The sequence below is a fragment of the Amblyomma mixtum genome, chromosome 8 (genome assembly GCF_055824585.1).
Source record: "Amblyomma mixtum isolate Tamu chromosome 8, ASM5582458v1, whole genome shotgun sequence".
Classification (NCBI taxonomy): Eukaryota; Metazoa; Arthropoda; class Arachnida; order Ixodida; family Ixodidae; genus Amblyomma; species Amblyomma mixtum.
Genome location: NC_143019.1, coordinates 15798225 through 15826147, shown reverse-complemented (window position 1 = coordinate 15826147; position 27923 = coordinate 15798225). Strand labels below are relative to the sequence as shown.

The window sequence follows — 27923 nt, the reverse complement described above, 5'->3', positions numbered from 1 at the left end:
TCAGTGATCGTAGGAGTACATTGGTTGTGTGCAGTTGCAGAGGTATGTAGCGCAGACAGAAAAGTTGAGCTGTTTAAGTTTCTCTGAACTCGGCTGAAACAAGATGATAAGTAGAGTCAGTGTTTCCTCTCATAGGCTACTGAAACCACTCTCACAAAGCAATTACATATGAGCAACTTGAGCAAAATTGGCAACATTGCAAGTTTTACCGTGGCAGAGCAAGCATGTACAGCTGTGGACATAAGTATATGGAGCACACTTTTCCGTTCTAATTTCAATCAGGCCTTTCGTATCGAACACGAGGAAACATTATTTGCCTACCAGCCTGCACACACCACAGCTCTTAGTTTCAGTTAGGCAATGCGTGAAAAATGTTGGAAGATAGTAGTACGCATTGTTAACTGTTGTCCATCCACCTACCATTTGTGTTGGGATTTGCATTTTGTAATGGTAAAGTGATATCAACTTTCTTTGATTAACGCAAGTCCTAGTAGTGCTGAATGTGTTTGCTAATTAATGCGTGAAATGCCAGGAAACTGGAAGGTTGTATTTTAAGGACACGGATGATGGGCCACGCACCATGAACCAGAACTGGCGCATTTCCTCACTAGAATGCGTTAACGCTTATGGCCTGTTTCTGGGCATATATATGGCGTTCTTTTAGAAACCGCACGCGCATTATCTCAGTAAACGAGAGCGAAGTGCTCTCAAAGGATAAGCGCACAGAGGTCATTTCCCTCTTATTCCCTAGTTTTGAGGAATGCTGCGGTGCGTGGGCGAGAGAAGACGCCTCGGCAGCTCGGTAAGGTTATAGAAATTTTACTGCTATATCACAGCGAACGTAGTGTTTCAGACACGGCCGGCTGTAGTTTCGAAAGTTTAAGGCGGTGCGGTAGCTACAGAACCAGCTACAATTAACGCAGTAGCAGCAATAGTCTTCGCTGCAACGTGAATCCCTAGGGAACTTCAGTACCTAGGCGTTGCCGATTGACGCCTCGGCAGCTCGGGAAGGTTACAGAAATTTTACCGCTATATCACAGCAAACGTAGTGTGTCAGACACGGCCGGCTGTACTTTCGAAAATCAGAGGCGGTCCGGTAGCTACAGTACAAGCTACAGTTAACGCAGTAGCAGTAGTAGTCTTCGCTGCAACGTGAACCCCTAGGGAACTTCAGTACCTAGGCGTTGCCGATTGCGTCAGGCGCCGTCGCGTGTGCACTCGGCACTCCGTCTCGCCGTTACATCCGTCCGGACTCCGTAGTGAGGTGTAGGTTGTCTCGCTATCCGGCCGTAGACTTCGGACCGGACCGGTTTATCAGGGCGGCCACCGATTCAACCGAGGACACAAAGCAAGATCGCATTCCAAGCTTCGCCCGAGTTGGTGAGTGCGCTAAATCAGAGCGGTACACGGGAGCTTAGATGTGGTTAGTTCCGTACTACTACTACTTACTTATCGCAAACGTGGGCTCGTGTGTGCCAGCTGCTAGGACTCGTGTCCGAACATCGGAACCTACTGCGCGTTTCAGATTCTGATCGAGTGCTAGCCGAGAGCGTCTACTTCGTTAATCACAGCGTTCCTGGGTTTACAGTTTAGGAACAATTTATTCACTCGAAGGTGAGCGCCGGCAAGATCGATCCGCGCTCAATAGTGTGGCAAATTATCAACCCGATCGAGCATGGTCAATACAGCGATCAGCAGATTTAGAGTTCAAATCCAAAGGAATAAGGTGTGCTTAATGGATTCTTTTCGTATATCAGCAGTCCTTCTTGTCATTACTGTGGCGTACTCGAAGGTCTACGTCGCATGGTCTCTAGTTGAGGTGTCTCGTGACCCCGTTATTCCGCAACATACTTTTTTCGTTTTATTCTGTTCACGCTGCCTTTGAAGGCCCCTAGACTGGAATTGTGAAACAGGAAACGGCAGCTGTGTGTAGTACCTTTACACTGAGCCACAGCGGGGAGCCTTCCGTGCTTGAAACCGGAGAGCTGGGCTGTAACTTCATCCAAGGTCTTTTTTTTTTCTATTTTACTTTGCTGCGTTACTCGGCTTCCAGAGTGAAAAGCTCTCGTCGAGGGTACCACTGAAGCGTAGAGTAGGCAAAAGTAAGGAGGAATATGCTGCTTGCACTTTAAATAGCATAGTTTATGAAACTCAGTTGAACTAAATGGCAAGAAATCTACAAACACTATACAGTTTAAAGTGATTTGTGAAGTCTGAATTTTTCGAAAGGATGAGAAATAACAGGGGTGTGGAGCATATGCTCCATACGTTAAAGCCAAAACCAAGACATATGTTTGACCTGAATAGTGCTTTAACAATGCTGTGGAAATAATGGTCTGAATATTAGCTGTTAATGAATGACCTTATAAGTTCAAGGTCAATTTCGTTATTTGCAGCAATTATTTTGCGATCAATACAGGTTGAATAGGACAAAAAGTGTGCCCTGTTCTTGTCTCTTAAGTTGCACTTTTCTTTTTTTTTCACCACCTTTATTCAGTTAAGCACTAAACAGTTAGCCAGCCGCCATGGAGACTGCTGAAAACGAGAACTACAAGCCGCCCCATGTCAACGAGGATAACCTCGAGAGAGAGGAAGCAGTCACCGACAAGCTCGTGGCATCAGGTGACGGCACCAAGATCACCTTCACCAACAGCAAGGCTGATGGGAAGGACCGTAACGGCGATGCCAAGATTGAAATTCAAGGTGTTGAGGTATGGATAGGCAGCCTCCCGTTTGCCTTTTCAGTGACATCCTGCTTGTCTTGCTTGGCGTGTGTAACTCTTTTGTGTTCTGTGTCAGCCTGTAGATTACAAAATGACAGGAGCTCACTTTGCTAGAGCTGATTTGTGTGCATGTAATAGAAAAACTTAGTGTACAGTTACTACTCTACTGTGATGAGCAGTTGCATGTGGTGCATTCTAAATTAAAATGCTGTGAATTTTTTTCTGTTCCGAGCCCTTTTGAGTGCAGAGCCAAGCATAGGATGACAAAGATGTCGGTGTGGTAAAAAGTTCAAGTTCTTAGTTGCACTTTTGTTTTAAATTACAGCTCCTTTAATTGGCAAACAGTGAAGTTACTGTAGGTAGAACACATGCACATCACTGTTTATATTGTCTCATGAACATCCTTGCCTCCTTGCAGGGGGATGTGAAGTGTGGAGAGGAGTTTGAGCTCATCTCAATGGTGCTATCGTGGTACTTCATAGTTGACCATAGGAGTTAATCTAGCACAGTTTTTCTCTATAGCAAAATGTTTGCACCAGCAAAAAGTGTACTAAATTAATGACTCGCTGCTCCCACAAGCGTTGAACTCTTTTTTTACTTTTTAAAACAGTGCGAGAATGCTCTCTATGAGTTTGTTTTACAGTAATAGCAGCAATTACAGTACCGGTTAGAAAAGCGTGCCTTTGAAAGGTTGATGTTGCTAGATCAGTACGTGGCAAATTTAGTCTCTATATGAAAGTCTCTCTATATATAGTCTCTATATGACATTGCCTTGCTAAGCCACTCAGGACAAGAACTGCAAAGCATGATCAATCAGTTAGACAGGCAGAGCAGAACGGTGGGGCTAAGAATTAACATGCAGAAAACCAAAGTAATGTTCAACAGCCTAGCAAGGGAACAGCAGTTCGCCATTGGTAGCGAGGTGCTGGAAGTAGTAAGAGAATATGTCTACTTAGGGCAGGTAGTGACCGCAGATCCGGATCATGAGAGGGAAATAACTAGAAGAATAAGAATGGGGTGGAGCGCATATGGCAGGTTCTCTCAGATCATAAATGGTAGCTTACCAATATCCCTGAAGAGAAAAGCATACAACAGCTGTATCCTACCGGTACTCACCTATGGGGCAGAAACGTGGAGGCTAACAAAGAGGGTTCAGCTTAAGTTAAGAACAATGCAGCGAGCTATGGAAAGGAAAATGATAGGTGTAACGTTAAGAGATCGAAAGCGGGCGGAGTGGGTGAGGGAACAAACGCGGGTTAACGACATCTTAGTTGAAATCAAGAGGAAGAAATGGGCTTGGGCAGGGCATGTAATGCGAAGGCAAGATAACCGCTGGTCCTTAAGGGTAACGGAGTGGATTCCAAGAGAAAGCAAACGTAGCAGGGGACGGCAGAAAGTTAGGTGGGCGGATGAGATTAAGAAGTTTGCGGGGATACAGTGGCGGCAACTGACAAAGGACAGGGTTAATTGGAGAGACATGGGAGAGGCCTTTGCCCTGCAGTGGGTGTAGTCAGGCTGATGATGGTGATGAAAGGTTGGCTACCTGGGGGCATTAGCGCGATGGTTGTCACCGAAGTTAGCAATAATGCGAGGAGGGCGTGTCTTAAGACTGCTCTCACTTTAGAGTCTGTGCATTAACTCCGTGCTTGCCGTGCCCTCGTGCAGAGTCAGTTTGTGGGCCTGAGCAAGGAGGAGCTGATGAGGTACGCCAACGACCCCTTCTGGGTGCGACTGCGCATGGCCCTCTTTGTGTTCTTCTGGATCCTCTGGGTGGCCATGCTGGTCGGTGCCGTCGCCATCATTGTGCTGACGCCACGGTGCGCTCCGCCACCACAGCTGGCGTGGTGGCAGAGCTCGCCTGTCTACAATGTGGAGGTGGCCTCCTACACTGACGGCAGCGATGGCACCAGCCGTCTCGCGGGTGAGTGGCCCCACGTTGCGGCCCGAGCTGTTCTTCGAATGGTCATGAAGATAATTTCACGGACAGCTTCACAGAAAACCACTGAGAGAGGGCTGCGCGCCGTCTTTCATAGTTTATTACCGTTTTGTTGATGTGCAGACAGAGTGGAATAAGAATGCTTAAATTCACTCTTGTGTCCTCTCGGAGGGTCATGAAAAGATGATGAATGCATGATAGTTTGCTGCCAGTCTACCGTGGTCACAGTACCTTTGGTAACCATGGTTTGGCTGTCCTCTGTAGAAATATTTTTACAGTGTTTGCATATATGATTGCCACAAGATCTTAGGAATGCATATATAGAAAACCTTTGGTAACCATGGTTTGGCTGCCCTCTGTAGAAATATTTTTACAGTGTTTGCTTATATGATTGCCACAAGATCTTAGGAATGCATATATAAAAGTCTATTAATGTGAAGTTTGCAATAATGAGACAGTTTTGTCAAACGAAGACTGCAGGACAAGTCTATGTTCCATAATCATTCTAATTATTGAATTATTGAACCTCGTTATAATAAAATTGAAGGGGCCCAGCAATTGCTTTGTTATAGCCGCAGCTTCGTTATAGCCCATGTTGGCCAAGCTTCCAAGGGGAATCGTCATTCCTTCTTTATATCCAATATTTCGTTATAACGAGGTTTGACTGTATTATCTTATTTCAGTTTGCATGAAACGGTGACTTTGTTGGGAGAAGCTTGTTTTGCTGCTGAGACTAGGCGTATCTCTCTCTCTACACTCCTTCCTGGCAGTGAAAAGAAACTGCACTGCAGCCACTTCTCTAACTAACGTAGCTTGAGGTGGCTTTAAGGGGGGACCCTGGTCTTGAAAAGACAATTTTATTAATCTAGATATAGTAATGAAATTTTCAGGCCACATGTATTTTTGTGTGCTGATTTTAGATATGTCATTTAATTTCGTGTAAAACAATTCCTTGAGCACTTATGCACTCTTTATGCAAGTATTTTGCGGAGAGTTGTGAAGAAAATTTGCTGCAGGAAACTCGCTGAAATGTATGCCATTGGGTTCTCTCAACACCAAGGAATACAATAAGGGTAAAATTATCATCCTGGCTATCATAGAACTTGAGTAATAGGGTACTGAAGCTGCCACTTCACACACAGGATTACACATTTTCCTTCTCATTTCTGAAGCAACAACTTCAAAACTCTATAACTTAAGTTCTATGATAGGCAGGAAGACAACTTCACCCTTATTGTATTCCTTGGTGTCAAGAGAACCCAATGGCATACATTTTAGCGAGTTTCCCGCAGCAAATTTTCTTCAAAACTCTCTGCAAAATACTAGCATAAAGAGTGCATATGTGCTCAAGGAATTGTTTTACATGAAATTAAATGACATATTTAGAATCAGCACACAAAAATACATATTCCCTGATGATTTCGTAACGGTGACTTCATTAATAAAAATTTTTTTTTCAAGACCAGTGTCCCCCCTTAAGGTCTGTTCCATCAAGATTCAGCTCTTGCCAGAGTGGCACTGTAGTGACATGGTCCTTTGCTATCCTGCAGGCCTGTTGTCCAAGCTGGACTACATCAAGGATCTTGGGATGCGTACTCTGCAGTTGAGGAGCATCTTTCCTTCCACTGCCAGTGGTGGCGTAAAGGACTACATGACCGTTGATCCAGCCCTGGGCTCAATGAACGATGTGGAAGCTCTCCTCAATGCCACCAAGGAACTGGGTGTGTATGGCAGCCTCTGGTAACATGCATTTTTGCATTTAGTTGCTAAAGCTTTTGGGCTTGAAGGTATGGGCTATGTCTATTCATTGCTTTTTGGCTCGTGTTCCTAGACCTTTGGGATTCTGTGAAAACAGTTGGGGTATTTGCAAGCCTCTTGTTCCTTGTGAAACGCTGGGCTATGTATTTCTGGTTTCTGGGCTGGATGCTGGGACTTGGATGGAACCATGTGCGATTGTTTCAAGTTCAGCACTTTAAGTCATGCCTGTTTGAGGACTTACTTCAGTATTGACGCCTCACAAGTTGACTTTTGTAACGGTGCCAGTAACAGTGCTTAGATGAACTGATGCAAAGAACTGGTGTATTATTGCGTGGAATCTTCATTTGCACGTACAGTAGCTGACTAATTTTTCACTCCAATAACTTGGACTTGCGCGATATTTCGGACTCCGCTGAGGAAATGTCATACATCTCGTAATAGCGTGTACATATCCACGACTGATATTTCCGACTTCTTGGAGTCCAAAAGTTCGATTTTTTTACTTTTTAATTTTAATAGTCATGCACAGCATCTAACCTGATGCTTATTTTATCATAATTTGTTGATGAGCATTACGGTCAGCAGTTAGGTGCTTTTGTGACCTCTCGTTTTTCTCCGCAGACCTTCATGTGGTCCTGGAAATCAACCCTGCCTTCACCAGCCAGGAGCACGAGTGGTTTTTGAACAGCAAGGAAGGCAAGGAAGGCTTCCAGGACCTCTTCGTGTGGGAAGGAGACCAGGAGGGCTCAGCTCCGGAAGGAGTGGTGAGTTGTGTGACCACGTCTTAGGTATTTTACCCTTTGAACTTATGCCTACACATTGTTGGAGAGGTAAGCGGTTGAAACGGTCGTGAAAGTGATACAAAAAAATCTTAACTTACGTGTTGACAATGAACCAGTTACATGTAGGAGCCAGTCAGCTCTGGCCTGAACATTTCTACATCTCATGCCCCCCCCCCCTCCTTTTTTAGAGCGCAGCTCTTTGGCGCCCGTTCCTGGGTTTCGCGTCGGCGTCGGCCTCGTAACCAGCTCCGCCCCCAATGTCACGCTTTTCAATTGGTCGAAATGCTCGTGACGTCACAGTGCGCGAATTTCAAATGGGGCCAATTGTACTTTGGCTAGTAACCATGCAACCAATCAAAGGGATCGTATAGTGATGCTGCAACTAAGTTGGACTGAGTTTAGTTAATTGCTTAATTAATGAATTAGCCTAATTAATATAGAGGAGAATGAAGAGGTCAGAAGAAAAGAAAAGAAAGACGCGCGCCGCAGCGACAACAGCGTCCGCGGAAGGAGACGCTGCTGAAAAAAACAGATAAGTACGAAGCCGCGTTCCCTCCACCACCACGCACTTCCCCACTCAGTAAGACGTTGCTCGTTTCATATACGTTGTGTCGAACATCCTAGACAGTTCCAACAATTGACAGGTTAATGACAGAACACGATGGATAGAAATACAATAATATAAATATGAAATAGCCTAATTAACCTTTCTAGTTAGACCGCATAAATCAATAAAACCGAGAACGAAATTGGTCGAGTTGGGGAATCGAACCAGGGTCTCCGGAGTGCGATACGAGCACGCTAGCCACTCCGTAATGCCAGCTGAATGGTTTGGAATGAACAAAGGCCGTCTTCGTTCACTCCCATCTTCCCCCTTTCCCTTACGGCGAGGTGCAGGTGTCCACCCAGATATGCGAGAGAGATACATTTCCTTTCCTCAAAAAATAAATTTACCGTCCAGCAAGGCGTACAGCCGAATTGGCGATGGCGTTCTGTGGACTCCCTGGCAGCGTTGCAAGACGCTGTCGCGTTCCACTCTTACAGGCGAAGCTTAACATGTTAACCACACATCAGTAACACACGCAGACAGCCAATGGACGCGTCATTCGCTGGCAGCACTTGATTCATCATTCACAACCACATTCTTAACGTACGCTCCCTTGCCGCACATGCCAAGGACGTACACCACGATCACATTCTGCGCCATTCCTCTGTGCTTTGCTTTGCTGAAACCTGGATGGATCCCGAAGAGCCTCTCGAAATCATAGATTTCCTATACTGCTGTGGTGCTCGCAGAGACCACAACAGAGCGGCGGGAGTCGCTATCTACTTGCGCACAGGTCTCTCTGCAATACCAGTCGAAATGTTTGGCACGTCACATGAAGTTGGCGAACTGTGCGCCGCAAAGTTGCCCAACGGCTTGCTGGTAGTAGCTGCCTACTTCGCCCCTACCGCACTCACGAAAGACGTCGTGCACTTCCTGCAACTCGCATTAACCGTCCATCGATCCACACCGATGTTAGTAGTGGGGGACTTTAATGTTGACATAAAGACAAGCAGCAATTTCCTAACACTTATGCGGGAGAACATCCCGTTCCTCTCGCTCGTAACGCGTCCCACGGCTGTGACAACCTCGCGAGGCACTTGTATAGATCTCGTCTTTGAGAATCAAGCATTGGTGTACCAAGTCGAACATATATCAGTCTATTTCTCCGACCACAAAGCTTCCTTCATGACTGTCAACAACTGTTAGTGGAATCTTTGTTAAAGGAATACGTGTGAAAAAAAAAAAAAAAAATTCTATCGAAAAGGTGAAACAGCTTATTTGCTGCGCTCAAATTTCGCATTAGGAAGTAACGTAATCGTCGGTAATTTTTTTTTTTCATTTTGTTGGATTCTGGTCTCACTTCACGCAGATCCTGTGATGTACTCTCAATATGTTACAGTTATTATGCACCATTTGGGTACACCTGAAGTAAGTGGTAGTCATCTGTGAAACTATAACCTACATCGTCTGGTGAATGTGGATAGGGTTTTGAGTTTGGCTGGTTTGGTTTTAAAGCTTCATGTGAATGGCTATATTTATGATCTGGGCTGTTTGACGCATTGTGTAGAGTCATGTCAAAGCTAGAATGCCTATTCCACGTGTTTATCCATGCCCTTAATATTAGTTTTTTGTGTGTTCACCCAAAACATGAAGAAATCTGAGCAAGCAACAGTTAAGCACGACAAAATCTTATTTATTAGGAGCATCTCCTTATTCCCGGTCAAATATGCCTTCACTGTCATGCTGATATTTCTGTGTTACTGCATACATTATTCACTACAGTAAAAGCTTGTCAATTCATACTTCAAGGGACCAGAAAAAATGTTCGAAATGTTCGAATTGTTCGAAATTTCAAATTCTCGGGTGACACCAAAAAGAGTGACAAGAACCGCTTGCTTCATGATAAATTTATGTGGTCAAAGACTGGGCAATGTAGCCAGTGATGATTATTCTTCGCATTTCCATCAATGGTTTTTGTTTTTGTTGTGTCTTTTACTATTTCTGTCCCATGTCTTTGCCTTGCGCTGCATATTCACTATGCAGGATCAGCTAGCCCATCAACTCGCTCTTGTAAACTTGTGTGGATTGTTGCACACCAGGTGTACTGTGGAGATTTTGAGCTGGATTTTTAATACCTGAGCTAGGTTAAATTAGTAGTGATTAGCTGCATATTTCTCACAACAAATATGCATGAGGAATATTAAAAATATCAAGATTTCTTGGAAAAAAATAACAGTGTTGTTGAGTATAATGGGTTTAATAAATGCATGATAGATATGCAGTCAAACCTTATTATAGCAAACAGTTAAAAAATTGTAAAATAGTTTGATGTAGCCGAAATTCGTAATATAAAATTCAGTCAGAAACGCCGGCAAGAGCAAAGCAATTTGCTTCATTGAAGGGATGGCAACACCGGCGATCCTTACTAGAGAACCAGGGGGACCTTTTCCAACGGTTTAGCGCTGTTTCGGAGGTGCTCGCAGTGATTATATGGCTGCAAAAAACCAAGTGATAGTTAGCTTGCCTTTTAGGGGGATAGTCAATTTCTCTCCGTTTTCGACCGCAGAAAGGCAGCAATTATGCTTTGCTACTGCTTCAGTTATTTTGCTATGCAACCTAGATTTCTCGGCGCATTAAAACCTGGGATGTTACCTTTTATCTTGTGCCAGTTTTTTAGTAGAATGTGTAGTGGAAAATACTTAGTTTGGAAACTTTCCTTTGGCTTTGGAGAGCAGGCCCAGCCTGGTCTAAATTTTGCCCCTGATGTAACAGAGTCATGACTGCTTGGAGAGCTTTTGTCGGTTTTGTTGTCCAGGCAGCTTCGGCAGGCATTGAGGGAGCCGTTATGCTAATGGGCTTTGCAAATTCATGCCACGCAGATGTCGACCGGCGATTCAGCATGGACCTTTGATCCCACGCGGCGCCTGCACTTCCTGCATCAGTCAGAATTGGACGTGGCCGATGTCAACTGGAAAAGTCCCCAGGCTCTGGAGCAGTTCACCGTAAGTGTGGCAGCAGGAGTGGCCATGTTAGCTATAGTTGCTGTTTGGCTAAGCTGTGCTTGACTCCATTAATTAAAATCTAACGAAATAATTAGGAGTGACCAATCTGGCTTGGTATAGCACCCCTCACCCCGTCCACTGCTGACGTCAGTGAGTGGTGTACTAAGCAGTTGCCAAAGGCAGGCCACCAAAAGTTGCCCATACCAGCTTATTCCATTCAATATTCCTTGTATGTGTCTAGTAACTCAATACAGGAACTTTAACCTTTACTCGCATTGCAGAAATGTTTGTGGGACGATTTTTTTGTTCTCTTCATTGTGCAGTCAAAAATGGGCTCTCTGTGCTTCGTTTGTAGACACAGCTTTTGTCGTTGTTTTTGTTTTTGCGGTTGCAACTTGACCTTGCCAGTGCGGTCCAATTTATATAAATTATTCTTGGCACTGTGCCTAGTGGCAACGGGCTGTGGTTAAATTAGCTTTATTTAAATAGTTTGACGTGCATAGAAGCATTATGTGCATAACTCTGTGTTTTTTGTGTTTTGTCCTGCCAGGCCGTGCTGCGTTTCTGGCTTGAGCGAGGTATCAGCGGTTTCGTCATTACCAACACTTACCTGGACCACACCCCGATGGTAAGTTGTGCACCGTGTCGTTTCTCGTGTGCAGATGTAGGTACTGCCTTAACTGAAACTGTTCTAAAACTTATTTCTCCCTTTATTCAATTATTTATTAGATGATCGAATGAGCAAATTCAGTCCTAAGGCAGTTGTCACATTGTTTGGGGATGCAGAAAACGCTGAACATTTCTGAGACTAGCAAGTTTAGCGCCACTTTGGAAGGGAGTGTTGCTTGGAGTTGGAGCATCATTGACAAGCTGTTGTTCAACACCGAGCAATGCTCGCTGCTCCATGCATTTTCCACCTAGTATGATCTCCAAACTCTCATTTCATTCAGTTCGTTGCTTTGTTTGTACTGGACTCGAAATTTCCTTTTCAATGTTGTGAGCTATTTCTCTCTTGTTTTAGTGAACCTCCCCTTATTTTCCCATTGTAGTGTTATGGAAATGTATGTGCGCCCACCATCACAAGTTTATAGAGCGTGAATGTGGTGTAGAAATATATTTTTCTTTGCATTCATGGTGCATTGCTCATGATTTAATGGTGCACGGAGCAATTTCCAAGTTCAAAATTAAGCTGCATACATTCCAGGCTGTGTGTCGTGATAGCAATGAAAGTTAATTTTTTTCACGAATATCGCATTCCTTAACGCTTTGACTGGAGATGTACCCCTCGTTTTAGAGTGCTGCAGGCACTCAATTTTTCATTCTTGCGTCGGGGCGTGCTCAAACTTTCTACGGGCATTACAGGCATGTGTTGGTTCTCCGTTACGAGATCTTCATTGTTGTGGTGGCATTTTACTTGTTGCTTATTTAAATCCTGTCAGCTGATTGTGCTTTCACTTCAGTACACGTGTATACATCGCTCTTTAAAGGCGACGAACCAGATTTTCTCGGACTTTTGAGAAAGCTTTGTTACACTCTGTCTGGTTTCGGGCAATGGTGTAGTGGTATTGGATTTGGTTTTAAAATTTTGCTATGAAGTACGCCTGTTGTAATAATCGCTAGGCTCCGTTTCGAGGCCTTCTGATTAACCTTTGTTAATTACACGTTTTTTATTGCTGAAGCATTTCTGGGCGCAAGGATATTCTGGTGGAAATCGTGGGGGAAAGAGGTGGAAGGAAATGGATCAACTGTGCTTGTCTTTGTTTTTTAGATTGCAAAGTCTACATTGGCCACTGAAGAGGCTGTGCTTTCCGTGCTGAAAGACTGGCGTCAGGTTCTTGGGAACTACTCCAGCACCCATGAGACTACACACAGGTGAGAAATCTGCTGGCTCTTTTTCTGGGTTTGACTTCAGTCACACGCAGTTTTGCCACCTATTTTTTTGGCTACCGGGACGAATGCTTGAGTTGCTCTCTCCGCTGTTGACCTTACTTTCATTCAAGAGCACATGTTTGCCCAAATAAAGAGAGGGAGAGAGAGAAAGGAATTTTAATGAGGAAAGGTGGAGAGGTCGGCCACATAAAGAGTTTGTGTCTATTGCTAGTATGTGAGTACTGCATAAAATACGGGTGTGGAGAGACGCCACTTTTCACCCTATTGCAACAGTGGTGGCGATAGCTGTGTTTGGTTACTGCATTTGTGCAGCTGTCTCTCATTCTGCAAGCCTCCTTGAAATAAAAAGGCAGTCCATTGCTGTGTAATGATGAGTTTCTTAACTGTTTTTTTTTTTTTTTTCGGTCTTCCTAATGCCTGTGACATGTTTCCCTGGCTGCTACTGTATACTCAACAGGTTGGACCCAGAAATTTCCTTGGTTTCAGCGTGGTGGCAAGAATTTGGGCTGAGGACAGTGGAGCAAGGGGTCGAAAGGAACGTGAAAGGCATGGCGTAGAAAGACAGGGAAAGGGAAACGGATTAGGGAGTGAATGCAAGTTGATGATAGATCTGGCTGAGTGAAGAGAAGGAAGTGGACTTGGGCAAAACATGGAAGGAGTTGGAACAGATTACCAATGGCCGGTTAGTGCGGCATAGTGCATACCCGTACGAAAAAGAATCCAGTGCGTTGGCTCAGTTATCTTAGCGTTCGGCTGCTGATAACAAGGTCGTGGGTTTGACCTCGGCAGCTGTATTACGATGGAGGTGAAATTGAAAAATGCAAGTGTGCTATGTGATGTCGGTGTATGTTAAAGGTGCACTGAAGAGGAATCTGAACTTGTCTTTTCGTCGCGGCAACTCGATCTACACGTTCCGAGCTTTCTTAGAAACCGCGATTTAGTGCCCTGTGTGGTCGATTTTCCTAATTAAATCGAATTAACATCCGGCTCCCACCTTTTTTTTTTAATTCTGCCTCATATGATGGGCGGAGTCGACCAACGCGTGGAGTGCCTTTCACCCAGTCCCGTGGCGGCTTGCCGCTCTGCCATCGGCGGAGTAATACGTAGTAGTCCGTAGTAGGAAATAGTCCGCGCCGATTTTTATTTCTGTGGGCTTATTTTGCGGCTGTATTATCTGCGAATGAAACTATTTATTCATGGAAACCTAAAAAAGAAAATAAAGCGAAAGCAAAGCCTCCACGGAGCTGGCTGAAAGGCACTTCACGCGTTGGTCGACTCCGCCCACCGTACGAGGCAGAATTAAAAAAAATTAAGGCGGGAGCCGGACGTTAATTCGATTTAATTAGGGAAATCGGCCACACAGGGCAATAAGTCGCAGTTTCTAAGAATGCTAGGAACGTGTAGATCGAGTTCCCGCGGCAAAAAGACAAGTTCAGAATCCTCTTCATGGCACCTTCAAGCAACCCTAGGTGGTCCAGATTAATTCGGAGCCCGCCACTACAGCAGCCCTCGCAGCTCATGTATCGATTTGGGGTGGTAAACCCCAAATTTTACCATGCAAAAAGAAACAGTGGGAGATGATGCCAGGAAATCTGGAGAGTTTAAGAAATCTGAAGGCAAGAATGGTTGGAGGTCGCTGGAAGGGGCATTTGTCCTGCAGTCCATCTAATGATGATTAAAATGTTCCACTTCACTGATCACATTGCAACAGGTTTTTTTTTTATTTCCAGTGTCGGCTGTTGTAAGCAGATCCGCCCGAGGTCTTGTGGTTGTAGTCCGCATTATGAAATCATCACATGGCATGGTCACATGACATAATGACATGAGTCACATAATCTGTGTAAATGGGTCATGTAATGCATTGGTCACATTCGTGGATCATAAATAAACGAGTAATTATTTGTTAGCATCCACTCAAGCACAGCCATACAGCACAGCTTCCACAGAAACTTCATAGTTGAAGAAACATTTTGTCCTGGTCTAGGAATCAAACGCTGGGCCATCACCTGTGCGGGGCGGTGACTCTTCCAACTAAGCTAACCAGGTTGGCTAGCTGATGGTAGAGCAAGGCCAAATTGATCAACAACACGAAGGGGGAACAGTGTTTTGGGGAAACCTGTGAGGTGGCGTAGATTATTGCTCATTAGCATCAGTCAACCAACCTTTCAGCTTTCTATTCGCTCTTTCTTTTTTCCCTATCAGGGGCAAACTGTTCAGTTTTTTCAGACAGGAATTTTCTATCGCCCCTTCCTTCCTTTGTTGTTTTTTTTCTGTGACATTTTTGATCTGTGCTGTTTGTTGCTTGTGGAAAAATTCGGTTCTTCCTGCGGTGCCCAGGGCACTGGGAATCCAGGTTGAGAAGAGGACGCCGTCTGAGGCCTCCCCACTCTATGGCACGACTGAGGAGCCCGCAGCGGATCTGGTGCTGAGCAAGCCGTTTGAGCTCCAGCCCGAGCAGTCCAATGCCACAAGCCTCCGCGTGTTTGTGCAGGGAACCCTGGACGCAACTCCAGAGGGAATGTGGCCGTCATTTGTGGTGAGATTTTTGGTTGCAAATTGCAAGCGTGCCAAACCATAAAGGCATCCATTTGGAAGCACTTGCTTTTAACGTGGCACTAGAAATGTATACGCGGCAGTGGGAAGTTGCATCTTGCTTTACTTTTTAAGAACCAATGTGGCAGTTGAAATCAGTTGAAATATTGTGGTTGTTTTTGCTTGAAGTTTCGTGAAATTTTATGCGTACAGGTCATAAATTGTGCTGGTTTCAATTAAGGTATGGCATGTCCATAGTGTCATTCCTTTTTTAATTAACTTAGCAGAAATTTTGATGTAATTTTATACTATTACAGTCACTGACCGATTTTTCGGACTCGGCGGGACCCGAAAAATGGTCCGAATAATCGAACAGTCCGAAAAATCCGTAAACTTAAAAAAAATAAACTTTTCTGCGAAAAACCGGCTTTCAAAATCGCGAAAATCGCCGCTCCCCATGTTCCGCCTGCAAGTGATAATACAGTAAACTCTCAGTTGTACGAACGCCGGTTTATTGAATATTTCAGAATAACGAACTTTTTAAAAATCCCCGGCAGTTTTCTTATAGATTCTATGCACAAATGTTTCACTTAAACGAATTTCGGAATAGTGAATATTTCAGTTTAACGAACTCGCTCAGAGGACCCAGGCTTATTTTTCCGATCAGTTCAACGAAGTTTTGAGCCCTACACTGCAGGCGCAACCGATGCCCGCCCTCATCGAACCGCCGCTTCTGCGGCAGTGTAACGTCGCTCATGCTACAGCACCCATGGGGCAAAGCGGCGGTGCGGAAGAAAAACGGCAGGGAGGCATGGCCTCCGAGATCAATAGTGAAACGTGCAAGTGATCTCAGAGGCCATGAACAAAATAACATCGCTGGCGTTTACAGCGCCGCCGGAGCAACGCGGCAATGTGTCACCACAAACCACGTGGTGTGCCTGTTCTTTTCCGATCGGCTAGTCGTGAACGTCGCTTTTTTCTTTCCGGTCTCGTCGCTTCCGCGTGTCCACACAAACGACCCACGTGGTGTGTGTTTTTCATCGGCTCCATTCAGCCTAAACATTGACTCTTTCGACAGTTTTGTTACTTCCTGTGCTTTAAATGTACAAGTGCAGAAGAAAATTACTGAATTTTTTAAGTGAGAAAGGCAGCGTTTTAACTGCTACGCACCTTGTATAAGGTGATATGTATAAATTTCACACTTTTGACACTATGGATGCCATGTCTTATGCTCCTTGAATTGAACTTCAAACTTTTGACTCTGTATGCCATGTCTTATGTTAGTCGAGTGAATATTCAGTTTAGTGAACTTTCAGTTAAGTGAACTATTTCCTTCGGTCCCTTGAAGTTCACTCAAGTGAGAGTTCACTGTATTAGCAATAATATTAGTCCGAAAATTCTAACGTTTAGACTCTGCAAAGTCCGAAATATCGGTCGTGAAAATGTACCCGTCCCTATGAGGTGCGCGACGGTTCCTCAGCGAAGTCCGAAATATTGCACTAGTCTGAGTTATTGGAGTTCGAAATATCAGTCGGCTACTGTATATTTGTAGAGGACTCATCTATGCTGTAAAGCTGCCATTTCTGTTCCCAAGCTCAAACTGCAGCGGTACCAACATCAGGACCGTGTGTACTGGCAGAAAAGTGGTTAAAAGTCTAACAAGACGTCTAGAACAGCACTGATTAATGCACTAACAGTACGCTTTACCTGTACCGAGGTTGTCAGCAGTTGCAATGCTTAGTTGTGTTAAGTTAGACTACACAGTGTCATAGTACTGCTGTCTCCAGCATGGAGTTATTCATTTCTAGCTGTGCATAGGCAGTTGTTGTTGTCGCATGGTTGTGCCTTCACCAAAAACTCTTTCCCGTGGCGTTGTCACGCGTGCAGTTGGGCAGTGCTCTCTATTCTCCCCTGGTGACTCGTGCCGACGTGCTCCTGGATGGCTTGAACATGGTGGCCGCCCTGGCTCAGGGGACCCCCATCTTCTACTATGGGGACGAGCTCGGAGCCATGTGCGAAGTGAGTAATACGTCGGTACCTCGTGTGGCCACTGTACGAAATGTGACACGTGAACAGCGCACATTGAACTTGCCAGAAAGAGTGGGCCAACACCAAACCTGCTCAGCATAGAGAGTACGGCCTATATCTGGGGGTTGAAGATGTGCACAGTGGAAAGGGCATATCCAGCTCTGCAAGGGCAGCTGCAGCTTTGACTCTTGTGAGAGATACAAAGAATATACTTCTTTGAGGCCATTTTGCCTTTAGATGCGAAGCACTGAAACTGGTTGTGTTGCATGCTTGTTGCATCATTGAGTTTTCTAGAATGTTCAAAGCATTTTTTTTTTTTTTGTTATTATCCTTGTACATTTTCTATGTGCTGTAATTGTATTAAGCTGGGCGTAAAGTACACAGAGTCTGGAGGTGTGTGTTTACATTGGTATGGTTTATCTGTATCTTACCGGTACTTACCCATGGGGCTGAGACGTGGAGGCTAACAAAGAGGGTTCAGCTTAAGGGGGGACAAGTCTTAAAACTAACTTTTTTATTTATGGCTAGAATCTCATGAAATTTTGCGCACAGATGTGTTTTTCTCTTCTGATTCCAATTATATAATCATAATTGAGCTGGTGGTCTTAAATCTTACAAAGTCTAGAGTGTAATTAGATAATTTCTTACACAGCTTTAATGAACTTTCTTATTTCAATTTGTTGCTTTCAGTTACATGAATTGATAGCGAGAGAGTTCCCATACCCGGTGACATTCTTCGTTTTTCTCTAAAGGCATGTCATCCTGATATACTATGTTGAGAGTAAAAGGTCGCAGTACAGTCGACTCCCGTTAATACGAAGTTCACGGGGACCGCAAAAAACTTCGAATTAAACGAACTTCCAATTAAGCACAAAACACAAAAAACAGCACTTTATTATAGTCGCCGACTGATTTTTCGGACTCCAAAAATTCGGACATGCTCGATTATTCAGACTGCTTCGTGGCACCGCCACTCTCCCCATAGACCGTAATGTATAACAACTGCCGAAAGTTCGGACATCTTGCAGCCTCTCGTTTGATTTTTCGGACACTCCTTGAGCCAACTCGACCGGCAGCACTTGCCGCACCGACGCTCACCGACGCGCGGTTCACTTCGCTCAACGCCATTTTTGTTTTGAACTGAGCCTCCTTGCTGCCCCGCGAGGTGGCGCTACTGCAAATTCCCGCTCATCATCATCGTTTCCGCGTGGTTCGGTAGCGCGCCGCATGGTGGCGCGCCCCACCAGTTCCGGCCGCAGCTTAGTAAGCCATCTCAAGGCAATCCAGGAGCCGCTTTGTTTGTTTATCCGGCAGCAAGCCCGCGAGAGTGCCGTGGTAGCACGACGCAGCGCTGGAGATGCGATATTAGCCTAGGGCGGCTTACAGCCGGCGTTTTGTCATCGAAAGGGGTCTGTTGAACCCCGAGTAGCAGTATCAAGATGTTTCGTTGAAGCGCGCGTGAGCATTGACTTATGCAACACCAGGCCGGCGGCAGCAAGCCCGCGAGAGCGCCGTGGTAGCACGCAGCGGTGCAGATGCGATGAGGCCCGACGGCTCTCGAAACGATGTGGGGGAGGAGGCAAGTAGAGGAGGTGGTGAAAGAAGGAACGGAGAAGAGGAGGAGGAGAGGCGGCGTTGGGCGAGGAGACATGCAACGCCAGCCCGGGATCAGCCAGTGCATGTAAGCTCGTTAATTCGACCCCCGTTAATTCGGAAAATCGGATAATTCGACGCGCGCGCGAGGTCCCTACAATTATACATAGGAGTCTATGGGGCGAAACTCTCGTTAATTCGAACAAATTTTGCCGTGCGTCGGTTAATTCGACTTCACTCCGCAGCCCGCCAAGCCGGTTTGCCGAGAGCAAAAAGAAAAAATCACTGCCATGAGCGGCGCTACTGTACGGCTGATAGGCCATCCGTATGGTCATATTATCATCCATCCATCCGAGGAAGCGAGTTAGCGGCGGCCGAAGCGGCTGGCGTCTTTTTTTTTTTGTGCTTTGTTGTGTCGCAGCAGCCGCTACGATCGCGGTTATTTACGGCGCCTTTTTTGGTAAATGCGCGCTTTGTCAGCGTGTTTACTGCGCTGCTTGTTGTTGCTGTTTTGTTGCGACTGAGAGAAGGGTGAAAGGAAATTGCAAGGGATTGCCTACTGGCTCAGCCGAGCCACCACCGCTGCCATGTGCAGATAGAGGAGAGTTAAAAGATCAGAGGAAAGATAAAGAGAAAAGATAAGACGCGCGTCCCAGCAACAACGCCGTCCCCGCGGCGGCTGGCTGAAAAAACAGATAAGCGGGGAGCCGCGCTCTCTTCACCTCCTCCCCACCTCCTCCCCGCGCTGCTTTCGGGTGGATAGCGCGCAGGGCCTGCGCGCCTCGCCTTTGTGTCCTGTCAGCTGACCGAGGATGAAATAATTAAAGTGACAGGCGCTGACAACGACGACGATTTACGATTGTGAGCAGTTGTCCCAAATGCCGAAGTGCACGGTGAAAGAAGCCGCAGAAGCCTTGTCCGTGCGGGAGGACTTCTGTGAACAAATCCCTGACGGCGCGTGTGCCGCGGAGCACCTGGCAGCTGTTAGAGCTATCGTAGTCGCTCAAATTCGCTCGAAAAAGCAGACGGTGATTACAGATTTCCTTGCAAAATAAAGGTATACGTCCTGTTGCGGCAAACATTGTTTTTTGTTGTTCATTCGATAATTCGACAATTTTTCGCGGTCCCGTCAGCGTCGAATTAACGAGTTTTTACTGTAAATAAACGATTTCTTTCTCTTTTTTTTCTGAATTTGTTTATTCGGACATTTCCGCGGTCCCCGTGAGGTCCGAATAAACAGTCGGCGACTGTAGCGAAATCGAGTATTTTCTCTAAGAAAAATAGTCTGTCATCTTCCTCTGTTTCTTCTTGGAGAATCGCGCTGCTGAAAGCAAGTTCTGCAGGCTGTAGATGTGGCGGAACGCTTCTTCCGCGTTGTCTTCAGCGGCAAAGAAGCGCTCCACGAGAGCAAGGCCCGCAGCTGCATCGGCAGCCTTAGGTTGCGGCTCGTCTTCAACGTCATCGTCGCTTTCCTGGGTCGCTTCCTGGGGTCGAATCATCTCCACAATTTCTTTATCCGTCAGTGCACCGCACGTTTCGACCGCCTTGTCTACGGCGATGTACTCTTCAAAATTGACGTCCCCTAGAGCATCACCAAAATCAGTGCCGTCAAGCTCGCTTGTTAACACCTCCTCGGATGAAATTGCTGAGACATCCTCCGAAGACGCTGCCACAAAACCGCAAGCCCTGAAGCAATTTGCGATAGTTTCTTGCTTCACATTATCCCATGCTCGCGCTAACATGTGGATGGCACTGAGCAGGCTCACCTCGTATTTTTTGGCGGTGTCCATGCACAAAATCATGCGCTCGACGAGGTGGCGCCTGTACAGGACCTTAACATTTTTTATGATGCCTTGGTCCATTGGCTGCAATACAGATGTGGTGTTTGCAGGCAAAAATGCGAGGCGTATTGCACTCAAGGCTGGCACATCCACGTGAGCACTGCAGTGATCCACGAGGAGCAACACCTTGCGGTTCGAAGTAGCAAACTTACGGTCCAATTTGGTGATCCAGCTCTTGAAAATTTCGGCCGTCATCCACGCTTTCTTGTTCGACTCGTAATCCACAGGTAGAGTCTTTATGCCTTTAAAACATCTCGGCTTGGCGGCTTTTCCGATCACAAGTAAGCGACACCGTTCCGTGCCAGTCATATTAGCCGCGATCAGCACCGACACCCTTTCCTTGCTTCGTTTGCCCCCAGCACAGTCGTCGTCCTTGAATGTCAGGGTCTTCTCTGGTAGGAGCCGATAGAACAGTGCAGTCTCATCTGCATTAAAGATGTCTTCTGGCTTGTACTCGCCGAGATATTCACGCAGCTTTTCGTCCTTCCACGTGGCGCATGTTTCCTGGTTAACGGACGCTTTTTCACCGCACACGCTCTTAAAAACGAGATCATGACGATGTTTGAAGCGCGTCAGCCATCCATCTGACGAAACGAAGTCGTCGATCCCCAACATTGTTGCAAGCGTTCGGGCTTTCGTCGCAACGATGTCTCCGCTGAGAGGAAGTTTGTTGTTCCGGGCCTCCCGAATCCAAACCAGCAGAGCCTTCTCCAACTCTGGGTAAGCGCCGGTGCGCATTCGCTTTCGAGAAGTGTTGAATTTCTCGTTCTCAAATGCGTCCATTATTGTGCGCTTATTCTTGATGAAGTTGGAGAGCGTGTTCGGCTTGATTCCGAACTTCCGCGCGATGTCTTGTTTGGCGGCACCTCCCTTCTCGACTTCCTTCAAAATCTCGACTTTCGTTGCCAGGTCGAGCGTGCGATAAGATCCGCGGTTTGCCATGGCTATCAACGATGCGACTACGTGTACGGTCAATTCCGAAGCGTAGGAGCACCAGTGGAACAACCTAGCCGACGAGCAACCCGCACACTAGTGATGGGTCGCTCAGGAGCGAGCCGGATCTTTTGAGCGGCTCTTTTTTGGAGAGCGAGTGAGCGGCGGTTCTTTTGGAGAACCGGTTCTCTCTCGTTCAGTGAGCCGTGCTGACCGTGCCTAACCGTTCCGTCAGAGCCGGGTCTGCTCCAGGGTGCGATTTGCGCGCCATAGAAATCAACTGCATTCCCTTCCTTCGCAACCAACCCCTCGCCTTCAGTTGTTTCCGCGTGTGCACTGCCGCTGGCACCCGCGTTTTTAAGGCGAAAACCTCTTTTGGCTACGGCTCACTGAACGAGAGAGAGCCGGCTCTCCAGAAGAACCGCCGCTCACTAACTGAACCACGTACGGCGCCACGGCTCACTCGTTCTCTAAAAAGAGCGGTTCAAAAGACAGCCGAAGGTGAGGGGTTGGATGCCACCCTTGCCAGGAAGGGCAGGAGAGCAGTTGCCTTCTCGCACCATGGCGCGGAATCGCAAATAGTGTACAAAGCTCTCCCCTGCCGTTAAATATTAACGACTCTATGCCCCTGTCCTTTCTTGCTGTCGCTCCCCTCTCCTCTCCTTTTCTCTTCCATTTCCGCCGGCTCCAGCTCGGGTGCTTAAGATAGCAATTGCCGCGGCCGGCAACTCTTTTTTGCTTCACTTTTTTATTTTTTAAAATAAACCACTACCACCTGAAGACCCGGCTCCCGGCACGGCTCAGTGTGAACGAGAGAGAGAGCCGGATTCCTCTCCCCAAAAGAAGCACGGCTCACTCAAAACATCCGGCTCACTGTTGCAGATTTAAGTGAGCCGGTGAGCCGCTCAAATGAGCCGGCTCACTTCAGTGAGCGGAGCCGTTTTGCCCATCTCTACCGCACACGCAAATAAAGCGCTCGGCCAACAAACGCCTCGACATACGCTGTGCACGCTGCAAGCCTAATCTCGCATTATCTCGCCACTGCCAGTATTCAGCGCTGCATGCGCCTATGACACCCGCGTGGCCTCCGCGATCGGCTCCGGCGGGAGGCGGAGCCGATCGCCGAGGCCACGGCAGCCGTAGCTATGGATAATCGCACCGCTCCAAGAAGGGCGGCGCTGCGGACGGCTACGATGGCGATGACACCAACGCGGAGCACGGAGCTGTTGTAGCACTTGAAAAATTGCACACTCTACCAAAGAATGACGGTCACCTCGAGGATCCCGGCTGAAAATTAACTTCCAATTAAACAATATTACTGGATGAGGACTTCAAATTATCGAGCGATTTCTTCCATAGGGTTACATGCAAAACTGACGGGACCAGCTCTTCACTTCTAATTAACCGAAAATTCCAATTAAGCGGCTTCGAATTATCGGGAGTCGACTGTATTTGACACTGCAGATCGTTAAGCTAATTGTAAATTGCTATTTATACATGGCCTAAACACAAAAAAGTAAGAATGTCATTGGCTATGAGAATTCGCTAGCTATCAATTCATCTAATTAAAAGCAATAAAATGCAATGAGAAAGTTCATTAAATCTACTTAAGAAATTACCTAATTACACTCTAAAATTTAAGATAACTTTTGATCCAGGAATACCAGCTTAATTTTGACTACATTTCTGGAATCGGGAGAAAAACACATCTGTGTGCAAAATTTCATGATATTCTAGCCATAAATAAAAAGGTCAATTTTAAGACCCTCGTCTCCCCCTTAAGTTAAGGACAACGCAGCGAGCTATGGAAAGAAAAATGGTAGGTGTAACGTTAAGTGATCGGAAGCAGGCGGAGTGGGTGAGGAAACAAAGGCGGGTTAATGACATCCTAGTTGAAATCAAGAGGAAGAAATGGGCTTGGGCAGGGCATGTGATGCGAAGGCAAGATAACCACTGGTCCTTAAGGGTAACAGAGTGGATTCCAAGAGAAGGCAAGCGTAGCAGGGGGCGGCAGAAAGTTAGGGGGGGGCGGATGAGATTAAGAAATCTGGGGGGTATGGTGGCCGCAACTGACGAAGGACAGGGTTAATTGGAGACACACGGGAGAGGCCTTTGCCCTGCAGTGGGTGTAGTCAGGCTGATGATGATGATGGCGACATTTTGTGCCCCCCCCCCCCCCCCCCCCCCCCCCCCCCCAAAAAAAAAAAAACAGTGTCATCGAGGCTGCGTATTCGGCACTTTATGCCGTTTAGCTGTGGTAGAGTGCACCTTGAGCAAGTGACACTCCTCGTAAGTGCACTTCATTTTGCACGCCTGACATGGGTGCTGCCTTCACCTGTTTCTGATGATATCTTCTTGTCTCATCCACAGGAGAAGCCCTGCAAAATGCCATGGAATGAAGGGGCCCCTGGAACCAGTCCAGGTGTCACTGTCGAGGTAGGTCTTTCTAACTGCCAATATCTTGCCGCCAGCAAAATGAAGGTGGGCTTGCACTAAAACTTTGTTTGTGCTGTTTTCCTAAGGCTCAAGCTTAAGAGCTGTGGCGAGGCTTTTTTTTTTTTTTTGATGCATTGGAGCCCTGCTGTATAAACTTCCATATACATAGTAAAAATTTTACATGGGTATGGTAAAGTTGAATTGTAGTCCCATTGCGCCTGCAGTCCCGTTTTTTTTTTCTTTATATGGGGGGGGGGGGGGGGGGGGGCTGCAAATTCTGAAATTTTAGAATACAAATATGAAGAAAAAATTTATTTGAATATCAGTTCAGTATGAAAAAAAAAATTAAGAAAAAAGAAATGGGCAAAAGTTGTTGGCCTCGTTTTTCAAAATAGTGTGTTCTCTCCACAGCTGAAATAAAACGAAACTAAACTGACTAAGCACTACACCAGCATAACGGTTTGCAGCCTGTAATGTTGCCATGCTAAATGAGTAACAAAATGATGTTCATGAATTGGCACATGACTGTCAGCTAAAGATAACATGGTGGGCAGTAAAATTTGGGTAATTCAGACTTTAAGGGACTGGAAGAAATGCCCCAATTATCCAAAGGTCGAGTTATAAAATGCGTTCTGTGAGATATTAGGAAATTTTCAAACATTCGGAAATTCTGGATTATCAATTTCTAAAATCGAATGAAGGCTTTATAACAAACATAATTGATGCATATGTGAAATTTCGAATACTCGCACACCCCATGTTATAAGCAGATCTGTGCCTTACAACTTTTTTTTTTTTTTTTGAGCACAAAATGGAAGGGATCAGCTTTTGCTTGAAAATGACAGAACTTAATTTGATACAGTGTTGAGAGATCAAGGAAACATTTTGTTTGATTCCGCTAGTTGGGTACAGTTGAATTCTCCATCTTATGAAGCTTGTCAATGTTGAGAATTAAGATTAGTAGCTTTGTTTTTTGTTTGTTTGTTTTTCTTTCAAGAATGAAAGCCAAATTATGATTGAAATTGGATTAATTTCTCGATCTTGAGCCCCGTGGATACTTTCAGGAGAACCGGAAGTCGTTTGTTAGATTGCGAGTTACCTGTCTCACTGTTTCTTACAGGCGCAGACGGGCAACAGCTCACATTTGGAAGTCGTGCGCCACTCAGCTGCGCTGAGAGACAAGCTGGCCGTTCGACTGGGCAGCACCGTCACGTCTGTGCTGAGTAACAGCACCGTGTTTGTCATGCTGCGAGTGCGAAAAGGTACCCCAGGCTACATGGCTGTGGTCAACGGGGATGGACAGCAGGTACGACACCCACCTCCTCTCCCTCATCACCTGTGCACATTTGAATGACCTTGGTTTTGGGGTGGAAAGGAGAATGACAAGGATGGTGTTAAGAGAGAGAGAGGAAGCGAGCAGAGTGGGTGAGAGAGTTACTGCTATTTAAAGATGTCCTCACCGAAATCAAGAGGAGGAAATGGACAGATTCTGTCCATGCCCACTTCAGCTAACGGAAGATAACTGTTGGTCTCTCAGGGTTAGTAGAGAAGGTAAGCGTACCTGCAGGAACCAGGACAGGAATGATTGGGAATCAGTGAGAGAGGATTTGATGGTGCAACTGAAGTAACTGCATTGATAATGACCACAGGTATAGGGGAGACTAAGTGTACTGGATTTATGGTGTCGTGTGACTAAGTATACTTGCTAGTCATCACTCTGAGCTACAGGAAGTTGCACTGCAGAGCATGGATGAAACTGAGGCCAAAAAATTGCTTTTTCACGCATTTTAATGAAACAGTTGGTTCTGTCCAGTCTGTGGATCTTTTTATGCTAGGTCGCAGTGCCATGTGGTATTTTGTTGAGCACGTACACATTTCAAAGTTGCCCATTCCATGCTCTTCAGTTGAAGTGATTTATGTAGGAAACCCTGGATTTGTTATGTCACAAATCGACCGCCCTCTAAAGCTTGCGTTGTACTTGCTGAACGAAAAAAACGTGAAGCTTTACTTTTGGTCACATCAGATATGTCATGAATGGGTTCATTGCTTACAGACCCCGGTTAGCCATGGGGTTTTGCTTGTACTCTTTCTGACGTCATTTGTGAGTCATACGGGTCACTGCCTTCAAGCGTGAATGTGTCTTGTGCATATGCACGAATGCCAGAGGCTATAACAGCAGGGACAGACTAAGTGGGATAATGAAGCAGGCAACAAACTCAAATTAGTGAAACCCGTCCCAGGAGTATGGAAATCGGGCGCACGCCAAGAAAATTTCATGGAAGTGATCATATGCCATCTTTGCATTGGACACACACACCCAGCACAGAGCATTATTTTCACAAAACAAGAGAAACCTGCACACGAGCTGTGCAGAGAAGTGGCAGCTGTAAACTACATTTTATTGTCATGTGCAAAACTTGAAAAGAAACAAAAAATACAAGAAAAAAAAACGTCCCACAGTTTTGTGACAATTAAATCTCTTTCCAGCCTAACTTGCACCTAGAAGAAATGCACTTGTTGACTCTTCCTTTGTTTTTAAATTCTTAAAGCGAACCTTTTTAACGAGTACTATAAACTTTCCAAGAAAACAAAGAAATTATTTCTTTACTACAAAATCTCACATGTTTTAACCTTCTCTTTGGTGCATGGTAGCCTTCATTGCACTATAAAACCCATCTCAACAATAACAAGTGATTCCTCTTTCGGATTCCTGTTTCTCTTGCCCTTTTAAAGTCGTCTTCACATCTGATTATTTGCCTTTATTTTGTTAGCCAACTTACTGCAACTAGAAAAGGAAACTCGAGAAATATAATGTGGTAGTCAACTGCAATTTTTCTAACATCCTCCAGTGTTTCCTTTTCTCTAGAACCGCCTGTGCTACATGATACCGGTGACAATGCTTCATATGTGCTGTTCCTCCTCCTCTGTAGGTGACTGTGAACCTTGCTGAAGCCAGCAGTCATGTGCCAGAGTCCGGGCACGTAGAGGTGAAGAGTATCCACTCCACCAAAGTGGTGCAGTCCAAGGTTAAGCTTGGCGAGCTCGCTTTGGATCCACACGAAGCTGTCATTCTCCAATTCGTACCCATATTTGAGTGAAACTCGTGGGCTGTATACCTCCAAGCCGCCTAATCAACACTTAATGTATCATCATAAGGAAATTAGCAAATGCAGCCAGTTTGCACTCGCAAGCCTGTAATGGTTGGGTGGTGTTATTATCACGGTCCTTCGTTCTCACAGAACAAAACTGCATGCTTCTTTTTTTTTCCTTCTTTTATTTGCAGTGATACCAGGCTTTTCCATATATGGTCCAGAATCCTTAAGGGTGTTTGTGAAAACTATACTGAAGGATAAAGGATGAGTTGTTTAAGGTACTTTATTTATGCTGAGAAAGTCGTCAAAAGGCAAGGGAAATAAGACTGTCTTTGCACATAATGTTTTCAGCATTTGCCAAGAATTTTTTTCAGACCATGTCAGACCATGAGCTTTTATAAGCCATTATAAAAATGTACCTTATTTCGGAGAAGACTTCCAGTACTGCAGATTTTGTAAGCATTTTTCTTGTTGCAGTGTTTAAAGGCATTTTTTGGACCTTCACTTTCAGTTGATAATGTTGAAAGTCATGGAATATTCAGAAAGCACTGCTACCTGATTGAAGAATGTGTTGAGTTTGCCTGAAAATGAAGGACCTTGGTGGTTATACAAGGAACTGAATTACCCGGTGTAAACACGGTGTCAATGTCATTGTTGCTGTGCTGTGCTGTGACAAAAACTAATTTTACAGCGCAATTGGTTTGTTGCCTCATTTCTGTTTTACCACAACAGTTACAGTTCATTTGCGACTTGCAAACAGTGCTCCCGGTGTGTAAGGCTTTACAAGTTGTCAACTTTGAGAACAAGAATAAAACTGATTTGCAGCATTA

At 45.6% G+C, this 27923-nt stretch overlaps 1 protein-coding gene across 1 annotated transcript; it reads left to right on the top strand.

Annotated features, from left to right (window-relative positions):
• The first annotated feature begins 1218 nt into the window (after positions 1-1218).
• LOC149331463 (amino acid transporter heavy chain SLC3A1-like) lies at positions 1219-27923 on the top strand. The gene is made up of 13 exons (XM_089556617.1): positions 1219-1380; positions 2498-2711; positions 4389-4644; positions 6210-6380; positions 7039-7181; positions 10626-10748; positions 11299-11376; positions 12517-12620; positions 14976-15174; positions 17058-17189; positions 23936-24001; positions 25122-25307; positions 26932-27923. The coding sequence occupies exons 2-13, from the start codon at positions 2526-2528 to the stop codon at positions 27097-27099; spliced, it is 1812 nt and encodes a 603-aa protein (XP_089412743.1). The 5' UTR covers positions 1219-1380; positions 2498-2525; the 3' UTR covers positions 27100-27923.

Bases quoted from the DNA above. Each gene is read 5' to 3' on its own strand.
- LOC149331463 (XM_089556617.1), top strand. From the start codon at position 2,526: ATGGAGACTGCTGAAAACGAGAACTACAAGCCGCCCCATGTCAACGAG. The intron at 2,712-4,388 runs GTATGGATAGGC...GCCCTCGTGCAG, and splicing joins TTGAAATTCAAGGTGTTGAG to AGTCAGTTTGTGGGCCTGAG. The intron at 10,749-11,298 runs GTAAGTGTGGCA...TTGTCCTGCCAG, and splicing joins AGGCTCTGGAGCAGTTCACC to GCCGTGCTGCGTTTCTGGCT.